The following is a 13015-nucleotide window of genomic DNA, read 5'->3' on the forward strand; positions in this document are numbered from 1 at the left end:
GACACCTGTGAAACCCACACTTCCAATCTGAACACTTTTTGCAAGTTAACTCTTGGAGAAGTCATTAACACAGTTGTTCACTTACTTTTTCTAAAAGTAGAAAAGATCCATGGCACTCACCATTCAGTTGAATTTTCATTTAATGTTGCGGCAGACAAACAAAGACAGTGTGAATGTGGAGCACAAGCCAACGGTCGTTTAGAGTCTGCCCACGCTTTGTCAAGGCTTCCTTTGACAATTCCCAGTTGTACTCAAAAGGCTTCTCTAAGTACAGCAGCTGTGAGTTACAGCTCCTGCTTAGGGAATGAGGGCTACCAGGAGCGCTAATAAGCCTCTTCTACAGCGACGCTAGAAGATATCGCTGTAGACTGGGGACCCGCACCGCCTGCTGTCAAAAGATAGTGGTGGATTGGGAAGGGGTTAATGAATATATAGTAAAAGATTTATTCCAACAGCATCGTGGTCCATGTGGGTACCAACGACAGAATAAATGGTAGGTGGAGGAGCCTTAAGAATAATTTTAAAGAACTAGGCTACAAGCTAAAGGGAAGGACCTCCAAGGTAGTATTCTCAGGAATACTGCCTGTGCCATGCGCATCACAGGAAAGACAGCGGGAGCTCAGGGAGTTAAATGCATGGCTTAAGTCTTGGTGTAGAGGAGAAGGCTTTGGGTTCCTAGAGCATTGGGCTGACTTTTCATTGGGGTACAAACTGTATTCTGCAGATGATTTGCACCTAAATGGAAGGGGGTCCGCTGTGCTGGGTGAGAGAATTCTAGCTGGGGTGGCGGAGTGTTTAAACTAGGGCTGAGGAGGGAGGTCAAGGTAGAAAATAAAGGGGTAGTTAGGTTAGAGAGGGGTCAGACTATATTGGTGGGGGGAGAAACAGACGGTGGGGAGAGGACTAGGCTACAAGATAAGGAGATCCTTTCGTTACAAAACAGCAGTGAAAATAAAAATGCCCAAATAATGTCAAATAATCACATTTCTGATACTGAAAGTGAAACATTTAAGGGCAAGTTAAAGTGTATGTTCACAAATGCCAGAAGTCTAGCAAGCAAAATGGGGGAGCTGGAGGCCTTGGTACTGGAAGAAAATATAGATATAGTTGGTGTTGCTGAAACATGGCTGGACTCTTCACATGACTGGGCTGTAAATCTACAGGGTTTTACACTGTTTCAGAAAGACAGGGCGAATAGGAAAGGTGGTGGTGTATGTCTGTATGTGAGAAATGATATGAAGGCGAGTGTGAAAGAGACAATAGTGGGTGAATACTGTGAGGAGGTTGAAACCTTGTGGGTGGAATTTCAAAGGGAGGTAAACACTGAAAAAATTACTTTTGGTGTAATCTATAGACCCCCCAATATAACTGAGGAGATGGAAGGTCAGATATATAAACAGATGGAGCGGGCTGCACATGCGGGTACTGTAGTGATAATGGGAGATTTTAATTACCGGGATATTAATTGGTGTCATGGTTCGGCTTCAACTGCAAAGGGGAGACATTTCCTCAACCTGTTGCAGGAAAATTTTATGGGCCAGTTTGTGGAAGACCCGACTAGAGGTGAAGCTCTGTTGGATCTGGTTATTTCTAATAATGCAGAGCTTGTTGGGAATGTCAATGTTCGTGAAAACCTCGGTAACAGTGATCATAATATAGTTATATTTTACATAAACTGTGAAAAACAAACACAGGCTGGGAGGGCAAAAACACTTAATTTTAAGAAGGCCAATTTCCCCAGGATGAGGGCTGCAATTCAGGATATAGACTGGGAAGAACTAATGTCAAATAATGGTACAAATGATAAAATGACAGATTTTCAAATCTACTTTGGGTAATTATACTGCAAAATGTATTCCTATAGGTAACAAGTATAAACTACTAAAATTAAACCCCACACGGCTTACACCTTCTGTAAAAAGGACAATACATGACAAAAAAAGGGCATTTGAAAAATACAAATCTGAGGGTACATCTGTAGCCTTTGTAAAATATAAAGAGCTTAATAAAATCTGTAAAAAGGTAATAAAAATCAGCAAAAATACAAAATGAAAGGCAGGTGGCCAAGGATAGTAAAACAAATCCCAAAAAATTCTTCAAGCATATAAATGCAAAAAAGCCAAGGTCTGCACATGTAGGACCCCTAGATAGTGGTAATGGGGAGTTGATCACAGGGGATAAAGAGAAGGCAAAGTTACTAAATGGGCTCTTCCGCTCTGTATATACAACAGAAGAAAGAGCAGCTGATGTAGCCGGTGCCAGTGCTGTTAAAATATCAGTTGATATAAAAACTGGATGAATGTAGATATGGTGCAAGCTAAATAAAATAAAATAAACGTACACAAGGCCCCGGGACCAGATGGGTTACACCCTAGAGTTCTTAAGGAGCTTAGTTCAGTTATTTTTGTCCCCCTCTTCATAATATTTAGAGATTCTCTCGTGACTGGTATAGTGCCAAGGGACTGGCGCAGGGCAAATGTGGTGCCTATTTCCAAAAAGGGCTCTAGGTCTTCGCCAGGTAATTATAGACCAGTAAACTTAACATAAATTGTGGGGAAAATGTTTGAGGGACTATATACAGAATTATGTGACAATAAATAGTATTATAAGTGACAGCCAGCACGGTTTTACTTAGGACAGAAGTTGTCAAACCAACCCGATTTGTTTTTATGAAGAGGTGAGCAGAAGCCTAGACAGAGGGGCCGCTGTGGATATAGTGTTTTTGGACTTTGCAAAGGCATTTGACACGGTCCCTTATAGACGTCTAATGGGTAAATTAAGAACTATAGGTTTAGAAAGTATAGTTTGTAATTGGATTGAGAATTGGCTCAAGGACCGTATCCAGAGTGTTGTGGTCAATGATTCCTACTCTGAATGGTCACCGGTTATAAGTGGTGTACCCCAGGGTTCAGTGTTGGGACCACTATTATTCAACTTATTTATTAATGATATAGAGGATGGGATTAATAGCACTATTTCTATTTTTGCAGATGACACCAAGCTATGTAATATAGTTCAGACTATGGAAGATGTTTGTGAATTGCAGGCAGATTTAAACAAACTGAGTGTTTGGGCGTCCACTTGGCAAATGAAGTTTAATGTAGATAAATGTAAAGTTATGCACCTGGGTACGAACAACCTGCATGCATCATATGTGCTAGGGGGAGCTACACTGGGGGAGTCACTTGTTGAGAAGGATCTGGGTGTACTTGTAGATCATAAACTAACAGCATGCAATGTCAATCAGCTGCTTCAAAGGCCAGCAAGATATTGTCATATATTAAAAGAGGCATGGACTCGCGGGATATAATATTACCACTTTACAAAGCATTAGTGAGGCCTCATGCAGTTCAGTTCTGGGCTCCAGTTTATAGAAAGGATGCCCTAGAGTTGGAAAAAATACAAAGAAGAGCAACGAAGCTAATAAGGGGCATGGAGAATCTAAGTTATGAGGAAAGATTAAAAAAACTAAACCTATTTAGCCTTGAAAAAAGACGACTAAGGGGGGACATGATTAACTTATATAAATATATGAATGGCACATACAAAAAATATGGTGAAATCCTGTTCCATGTAAAACCCCGTCAAAAAACAACGGGGCACTCCCTCCGTCTGGAAAATGAAAGGTTCAACCTGCAGAGGCGACAAGCCTTCTTTACTGTGAGAACTGTGAATCTATGGAATAGCCTACCGCAGGAGCTGTCACAGCAGGGACAGTAGATGGCTTTAAAAAAAGCTTAGATCATTTCCTGGAACCAAAAAATATTAGCTCCTATGTGTAGAATTTTTTTTACTTCCCCTGTCCCATCCTTTGGTTGAACTTGATGGACATGTGTCTTTTTTCAACCGTACAAACTATGTAACTATGTACGTAACATCAAATACCAGTCAGCTTGTTGGCTGAAGCAGCTTATAACATCCCCAAACTCCATTTTAAAGAGTTGATGGTGGGTACTCTTTTTACCTCAGATACCCCTTTTTTTTTTTTTTTTTAATTCTCATACCAGGTGCACTTTAAAAATACCAAATCCTTCTGTTAAAACCCCACTGTGTAGAAATTTGTCTTTTTGCCATCCTAGGATCCAGATTTCTAAAAGTTTACAATAGTTTTATCACCACCAAAAATATAGATTGATGGTAATCTGCCAGCAGAGCAAAACAGAGCAGAGCGGTCAGCCGCTACTAAAATACGCAGCGCCAACGAGTAGATAAACCAGATACCAGGAGGAATAAGTGCCTGATGAAGGTCTAAATTACGATCGAAACGTCGCACTAAACCTCTGGCATCAACTATTGATAAAATAAAAACTAAAGATTTGCTAGAATCACTAATTTGTGTGCCGAATACTTCTTTGCTACGTGATTGGGTTGGGACCCTATTCGTGCACCTACCCTGGTCTTGTGCGCTCTGAACTACCACATGCCAGCAGAGCAAGTTAGATAAGCAGGTGCTAGTACCCAAGTTAACGCTATGGGGTACAAAAAAATTGCTACATAAAATACCTTGTCAGGTGTTATCAAACTAGGCAATTTAACTGGTTGCCGACACAGGACGAGTATGCTCGTCCTGAGCGGCGAGCACTTCGCGCATTAGGACGAGCATACTCGTCCTGTGTGACAGCCGTCCCTGCGCGCGTCTGTGCGCGCGATCGAGAGCGGGGCAATGGCTGTAATACACAGCCACGGCCCCGCTCTGACAGCGGAGAGGAGAGAAACATCTTCTCTCCGCTGTTAACCCTTTGAACGCCGCGATGAAAGCTGATCGCGGCGTTCAAAGAGAGGGGACTGCACATTGATCGCGTCACAGAAAATAACTGACGCGATCAAAGCCCACAACTCGTATGGTCAGACAGCCCAGGGTCCAGTGAAGGACCCCAGGGCTGTCTGAACATATTTCCTGTTGTTAGGGCATACTGAGGTATGCCCTAACAACTGCCTGTGTACAATCAGTACACAGGCTAATGTACTGGCATGTAGATCTATGCCAGTACATTGCAGTTACAAAATAAAAATAAAAATGATAAATCCCTTTATGGGATTAAAAAAAAAAGTTACATGAATGTAAAAAAAAAATAATGGTAAATAAATAAATAAATAAAAAGTAAATAAAATACACAGAAACACACATTTTTTATAATAAATAAACTTTTTAAAATATAAGTCCCAAAACATGAAATAATATAGACATATTTGGTATCGCCACGACCATAACAACCTGTACAACAAATGTATAACATTATTTATGATGATCGGTGTATGGTGTAAAAAAAATAATATTAAAACTGCTGCGCAACTGCTTTTTTTCTGCATTTTAATCTAATTAAAAATTTATAGAAATTAAACGATAATGTATTTGTACCAAAAAATGGTACCTACATAAAGTACAACTCGTCCCGCAAAAAACAAAGTCTCATACAACTACGTCGTACAAAAAATAAAAGCGTTATGAGCGTCGGGATGCAAAGAGGGAAATGTAAAAAAAATTGCTCTGTCCTCAAGGCCAAAATTGGCCGTGTCCTTAAGGGGTTAAAGAGGACATGTCTCCTAGTAAACAAACATGGAAAGCACAGGTCCTTCTCTGGGAACTGAAAGTAAAACTTTAATTATCGTTTAAAGAAATATAATAAAATTGATACAGACAAGTAAATCGTGGCAAGCTCATTTCTTTTATGTCAAAAGTGGCAATAAAGTATGGCATGCATAAATAACAGGCAATTTAACACAGCAGGAAACCCAGTACAGCTCAGACACATACCGCATGATGAACTCCTTGAAGCACAGTCTCAGCTTGTTGTGATGTCGATATCGTTTAGGGTCAGCAGGGATCTCTGCCAGAAAAACTTGAGCTACCTCTAGTGGTCCCTGTTAAACATACATGACAGTAAAAAAAGTATTACCATACAAAAATTTGCAACTTGCAACGGTTAATTTTAAGAACAGAAGACAAACGTCTGCCACAATAGTCACTGCTTTATCTCCAGTTCTGGGAACCTCCCAAGACACATTTACCTACATTTGTGACAGACATATAAGCTTGTACTTCAGGTACAACGTTGTACGCAAGAAAATGCACCAAATGACCTGATCTAAATTGTTACATCCAATGCAAGCAGGTGTTGGTAGTCTTGGAGAGGGCTGCTCATTGTACAGTGTTAGGCTTAATGCACACAACCCTATTACAGCTCCGCACAACCTCTGAGTTTTACAGAGCTGTACAACAGCACCCATATGCCCCCAATTTCATATAAATACGGCAAGAAATAAAACGTGCCATGTTCCATCAGATGCCATATTATGGATGTATTCTCCCCTAGAAGCATTGCTTCAGGATAAGAATATCTCTGTAACACAGTGCTGTACTGACGTACCTTATGGCGGCTCTCCGTAGTACTGAGCCACATGGACTGTGTGTGCCTCCAGACAGGCAGCTTTGTCATGTGCATGAGGTCTTACGACCCATGCACACAACCGTATTTTCATCCATCCGTAAATACTGTATGTAAAAACAGGTCCGTGGTCATCCGCAACCAATCAGCATATACGGAACGTTATCCGCAAATACGGTCCGCAAAAAGAAGAAAACCTCAAATGATGTGCAACATCTGCAAACCTGACAGACTTCTATGGGGAGTCCGTGCCATAATTATGGACAAGAATAGGACATGTTCTATATTTTACGGATCATTTGTACTGAACGGCCACCCATCTGTAAAAGTATGTAAAGGTGTCCGTAGCCCAAAGAAATGAATGGGTCCGTGCATGGGCCTTAGACTGATTTGTACTTAATCATCACAAGCAGAGCAAAATGTATAAATATGAAATACCAGCGACCATGAAAAGAGGACTATAACCGAATACAAATTCTGTGTTAACTATAAGTGCTACTTCTAAACGTAAGAATGTGGGGGAGATGTAAAAACGTGGGGGAGAATCCTCACGTCTAGAAAAGGACTTTAAGGTGTTATGACTTTTCTTACCCCAAGAAGCGTTTTTCAGGGAAAAGACATGTTGTTTTGCACTGTAACGTTGCTTTCCGTCATGTCAGGTGATGCAGGTAATGGTTGGCTCGTTGGTGATCTAAATTGCTTGGTGCTGGGATGAACGGCCCGGACGCCATATTGGCTAGATGATTGCCACGCCATAACAGCTCCAGTACGTGGCAGTGTTCACACCAGTGTGTGTTCAGTGTGGCAAGTGCTGAGGCGCAAAACCGCTTTAAGACCAGGTTCCAACGGATCGGATGGATACGCTGCGAAAAACTGCGCAGCTTTTCCGACCTGGAACCCGAAGCACCTTCTGTCTGAAAACACGGTGCGGTTTTTTTAACAGAATTTACGCTGCGAAAAAAAAAGCCGTTCATACTTCCCCCCCTCCCTCTTCTCTGTGCGTAGTCCAGCCTCCCTGGATAACGTTGCAGGCCATATGACGCCGCAGCCTGTGATTGGCTGCAGCGGTCACATGGGATGAAACGTCATCCCAGGAGGCTGGACTGCAGAAGAAGGAGAGAGTTCTGGGTAAGTATGATTTCGATTTTTTCCTGAGTTGCAACACTTGGCTTTCTGTTGCGGGTTTTGCAACCCCACTGAATTCACATGGGGAAAACCCGCAACACAAAAGCAACGAAAACTCAGAACAGATTGACACGCTGCAGATTTACATTGCACACAGCAGGTCAATTTATTAACGTTTACGCTATGTTTTTTTCCCACAGTTGTGGGCATGAGATTTTCAAAATCTCATCCACTTTGCTGCTACTGTAAGTGCTGCGGAATTTTCCGCACAGAATTCCTTTGCAGAAACGCTGCAGCGTTTACGCTACTGGGAAGAGAGAGCGGCTGAGAAAGCTACTGAAGGTATGTTGTGCGATCAGCACAAGCTTGGTGGGCCGGAGTCTGAGTGGTACTGGAGCCATTGTGGGTTTGACAGGAACCTCCCTATAGTGTTATGCGAGCTGTGGTGGGTGACGGGCAGGAGCCTCCACATGTGTGTCAGCATGTGAGTAGCAAGTCATCAAGTCTGCAAGCCAGTTTTAATCTAGGAGGCCTGAATTTACCAAATATCCCCTGCATCAGGGAGGAATGCTCTTGACTGTTTACCTGAACTGAAAGGCCCACCTTACATACATATGATTATGATTTAACACTTAAATCGGATTGAAAAAAGTAATCTACACATCATTATTACATTGAATGCTAAATAAATACTCCCCACAAACCTGATTGACTGTGGCTCCTACAGATCCTTGCAGCACCATCTGGAGTATTTTCGCATTTGGAGGCTCCTCGCTGGTAGCAGCAGCTAGTTCAAGGGTTTTCTTTTGCATGTCTTCTATGGCGACTTCAATAGGAGTCAAAATAAACTAGAGGACACAAGTTTTTATGTTTAAGGCTCTGTTTACATTTGCACTATAACTACTTTTATTCTGTTACATTAGAGGAATAGAACGGGAAAAATGGAAGCGATGGATCTGTCACACGACGGAAACCAATGGTGCCGGACAGAACCCATTGATCTTAATAGGTTCCATCGGGTTTCCATCATGGTTTTCGTCCTTTTGCCAGACAAAAAAGCGCTGCATGCGGCCGTCCAGCAAAAAATGACGGAATTTGCAACAGAGCCTATGACGCAGATGTGAGCACATAGAAAATGTATATGCATGTACACACAAAGTAGTCACAGTTAAGCGGGTCATACACATAAGATAAATGTCAGCCAAACCAACGGATTTAATTGGGGTTTGGCTGATAACTATATATATATATGGGGGCAGCCTGACAGAACCCGACATCTGCTGTTGGGAAAAGTAGGATTGGGCATGCTGGATCCGGGCATGTATGTTTACGGGGGATACTGGAGTGTCAGCTGTCACTTTCTCATGTGTATGGTCGGCTTTAGTAGTTATTTGTTAGCCAGCGACGGTTTACATACCGAACAGATGTAGTAGAGCTGAGATAAGGTATTAGATATAATAGCAATACCTCTCCCCCCCATATGTGTTCTGCACTAGGTGCACTGTCAAGACCCCCAACTTGCTGCGCCCCAAAACAGAGGATTGCACAACTAGGTATGCAAAAGTGTGTACATAGATACACGTATCTTTATTGTTGGCTAATATCAATTTTTAATTCGTGCGCATGTACCGGTGTAGCAGAGCAGAGCTTGTCGTGACCTCAGTAAGCTGGTCTCTGCTTCCTTGGCTGATGCTGCTACATCTGTACACAGTTCACTCAGTATTCACAACATTCTTTACAAAGTTTCTACACAGACCTGATAATAAGCAAATTAAGATATCGCGCCCATTAGACATGACATCTATAGTCCTATTGAACTAAAGAAGTGTTTCATCTGTTTCCATTATAATAGTTCACCATTGTTTACATTGTTTGTCATCACACTTCTGCCATCGTACTGCATCTTTAAGTCAACATAGGCCTATTGTCCTCTGGCAGTTTATGGCTGCCAATGTATACACCATGGAGTACACTGTGACATAGTCAGGATTAGGACTGTGCTGTCTCATTAGTTCAGAAGAGAGGTTCCGTATATCCCATCTCCAGAACAGTAAATCTCATTTCAGTACTTGTGAAAATAGAACATGTAGACTTCATTTAACTTTTGTATTAAACTATTTTTCTATATTTCACTTTACAAATGTTATTTATTCGTACAGCACTCTACCTCTTCTTTCTGGATGACGTTTATGCGGGTCTTGATGTAAGGAAAAGCATGCATTGTGGTCAGAATGGTCTTCCTCTTGTACTGCTCACAGAGGTCTCCTCGAGGACGTCCATCAAGAGTAAAGGGGGTGGTATACATAAATCGGCGCAGATTGTAGTTCTTTTCAAAGTAAGTCATCCTGTATTTCATTTCATAATCCTCAAAGTATGGCTCCACAAATGTAATCTGGATGTAGGCCTGAAGAGTATACATCAATAGTTCATTTGCATAAATGGTTTATTATGATAATTATTTTATTGTGTTTATAGAAAATCAAGGGGAATTCTGTAAAGATTTTTTATATAAATATATATGTCTGCTATCATCTTTAAAGAAAATTTCCACCTTTAAACACTATTTTGATTTTTTTTTTTAAAACCCAAGTAGGTCCAAAATTCTATAGAGGTAAATGAAAGACTTCTGACTGCAGCCCGCACTAGTGGGTGCTTACTGCATATGGGCTTATACAGCTCCCATTGAACTTAATAACAATAATAATAGGATATGCAATAAGCTCCTAAAACCCCCCTAGTGGTGGCTGTGTGAAGGAAAGCAGTGGATTATGAGCTCTGTAACAGAAAAACTAGGACACGTATTTATATACTTAGAATTAATCAGCAGAGCATTCTTGGACCTAAAAATTAAATAGTATTAAAAGGTGTGGGTTCACTTTAAACAATCAAGAGATCTCGGTTTTACCTTGTTGGGATCAAGTTTTGACTTATCCACAGGGGCCGAGTCTTTAATCACTTCCACCATATGTTGTCCAAAACAATTACCATAAAATCCCTATGGTGCAAAAAAAAGTTACAAGGTAATAATCTTGCTCATCTTGAGATATTATATATTTTAATCTCTGTGCCAATACTAGTTTTATATAAGTGCAGTTTATTGTTTTAGAATAATTTAAGGGTACTTCTATATATAGAAAGACGACTAATGCAGGATTGTACGAAATAATTGTCTTTCTATAGGACGTGATAAGCCGATCCTGCTTCTAATGACAGTCTGTGGCTCAATGTTGTTGGATACTCTAGTGATGCACTAGACAGCGATACCAGCTCTGCCTCCTAGGTTTCCATCTTCAATATGGGAGCTAGTGGTGTAGGATGTAATGTGATCCTATAGCATTAGCACCCATACTAAAGGGGGTTTTACACAGGACGATTATCGGACAGACGAGCGTTAATATAACGCTCGTTGACGATAATTGCCCTGTGTAAACAGGAGAACGATCGGCAGATGAACGAGCAAACGCTCAATCATCTGCTGGTCTTATTGTTTTAAAAAAGTAAAAGATCATCGTTGTTGGCAGCACATCTCCCTGTGTAAACAGGGAGACGCGCTGCCGACATGATAATAATGCATGGTGACGAGCGATCAGAGAAACGACTGCTCGTCCCCATCTATAGCTCCGTGTGACAGGAGCAAACGAGTGCCGATCAACGATGTCTTGTTGATCGGCGCTCACTGCACCGGCCGCGTATCGGCCGGTGTAAAAGGGCCTTAAGACAGGAGCCTATTAGGACGGTCTTCTAGTGCATCAGTAAGTGTAGCCAGCAGCTTGGGCATGGTCGGTCCTTGCTGCTCATTAGAAGCAGAATCGGCTTATCAAGTCATACAAAAAACAACTATTTTGCTAGTCCTGCACGACAATTGTTTTTCTATATATAGGGGTACACTTTATTCATTATGTACTATGAAAGACAACCCTGTAACTGTATTTACAATCTTGAGGTGACGTAATGTAATGGTTTCTCCTGTTATACGAAGGCATGGCTCAGATGTTAGAGGATAGTTAACAGACAATTAACATATGACTAAAAACAAATGAAACACACTAAAACTCAGAGCAGGCAAATGTCATAGGTGCCATATAGTATAAAACCAAAGGATCTCCTTTTATGCTATTCATACTTTTGCCTTGGTAGCAGCAGCACATTTTGTTATACTTTGTATAAACCACAAAAAAAGGTCTACACTAAAATAAAAACAACTACTTTTACAAAGTGACTACAATTATAAGATAAACCTATGGTCAACCTCAGCACCATCCTATTCTCAGTATCAGTTAGGCACGGAGCAGCAGATGCTATGTTCACACTTATTGCCATATAGTTGGGAAGGAGAAGTCTCACTATCACTTGCTTCCTTCTCAATGCTACTGCAACGACCTATAAAATGAATCTCGTGTTCCGTTTCAAATTTTAGAATTGGACGTTCATACACCGCCTATGAATCTCATTTAAAAACATTGATGGCTCTGTATTTTACAGAATGCTGTTCTAAATGAATATTATATAAAAAGCTAACTAAAACAGACAGTTTACCTCTAGGCGGTGGGCAATCTCAGCGAGTACAGTGATTTTTGGTTCTTTGTAAATAAACTCCTGTTCCTCTAGGTCACCAAACCTTGCTCCATAAAATCCTACACGAAAGTATGTGCCAAACAATCTGGTTTGCCCCTATTGTATTCAAATAACATATAGGTTACATTAGTTCGATCAAGTTTTTCTATAAATAAAAAATGTAATTAAATTAGTCATTTTCTTTTTCAGTTATCCATAAAATAAACATGTTTAATCAAAGAATATTTGTAAAACATTTGAATATTTTAAACAAGTTACACTGAATTGTTAACTCAACTGATATTGACACAGAACTAAGGGTCCTCTTAATCAGCCCAGCGTGGGCCGTGTAAACCAGCACCGATCAACGAAACAGCTCATTGATCGGCGCTAGTTTGCTCCTTTCACAAGGAGCTTGTAAGGGGACGAGCGCTCATTACTGCGGTCGCTTGTCCCCAGATGTTTCTATGATGTCAGCAGCTCGTCCCCCTGTTTACACAGGTAGATGTGCTGCCGACAACAATAATATTTCATGCTGCATAAATGTTACAATCTGCCGATGATCGAGCATTTGCTCGTTCATCGGCTGATTGTTGTCCTGTTTACCCGATAATTGCCCCATGTAAAAGGGCCTTTACCTATTCTCCAACATAATCTCCTTTTCTATTGAGTCCATTGTGTATGAATAGACCAAGATAACAAATCTCTGCTGGTGGAATAATTGATCCCTGCTCATGTAGCCATTCTTGTACCTTTTTTTCAGTCATCATCATTATCATCATTACCACCAGACTGGAACTGTAAAGGCCCTTTTACACCGGCCAATTATCGGGCAAACAAGGGTTCACAGAACGCTCATTCCCATACTTTGCCCTGTGTATACAGGGCAACGATCAGCCGATGAACGAGCAAACGCTCATTCATCAGCTGATTGTATAGTTTATGCATCC

The 13015-nt window shown here is 41.0% G+C and overlaps 1 protein-coding gene and 1 long non-coding RNA gene across 4 annotated transcripts in view; one reads left to right on the forward strand and one right to left on the reverse strand.

The window, feature by feature from the left end:
* Positions 1-13015, forward strand: part of LOC142652211 (uncharacterized) — a 158158-nt gene that overhangs the window by 101895 nt on the left and 43248 nt on the right. For both annotated transcript variants that reach the window (XR_012847779.1, XR_012847780.1), the window contains one exon: positions 9671-9846. This is a non-coding gene — a long non-coding RNA (uncharacterized LOC142652211). The remainder of the gene's footprint in view (positions 1-9670; positions 9847-13015) is intronic.
* DOCK8 (dedicator of cytokinesis 8) overlaps positions 1-13015 on the reverse strand; it is a 175138-nt gene that overhangs the window by 10815 nt on the left and 151308 nt on the right. For both annotated transcript variants that reach the window (XM_075827721.1, XM_075827730.1), the window contains 5 exons: positions 12048-12182; positions 10417-10506; positions 9679-9915; positions 8216-8359; positions 5756-5862 (listed from right to left, as the gene is read on the reverse strand). In XM_075827721.1, the coding sequence (XP_075683836.1) occupies positions 5756-5862; positions 8216-8359; positions 9679-9915; positions 10417-10506; positions 12048-12182 (713 nt within the window). The remainder of the gene's footprint in view (positions 1-5755; positions 5863-8215; positions 8360-9678; positions 9916-10416; positions 10507-12047; positions 12183-13015) is intronic.

The sequence above is a fragment of the Rhinoderma darwinii genome, chromosome 1, assembly GCF_050947455.1.
Source record: "Rhinoderma darwinii isolate aRhiDar2 chromosome 1, aRhiDar2.hap1, whole genome shotgun sequence".
Classification (NCBI taxonomy): Eukaryota; Metazoa; Chordata; class Amphibia; order Anura; family Rhinodermatidae; genus Rhinoderma; species Rhinoderma darwinii.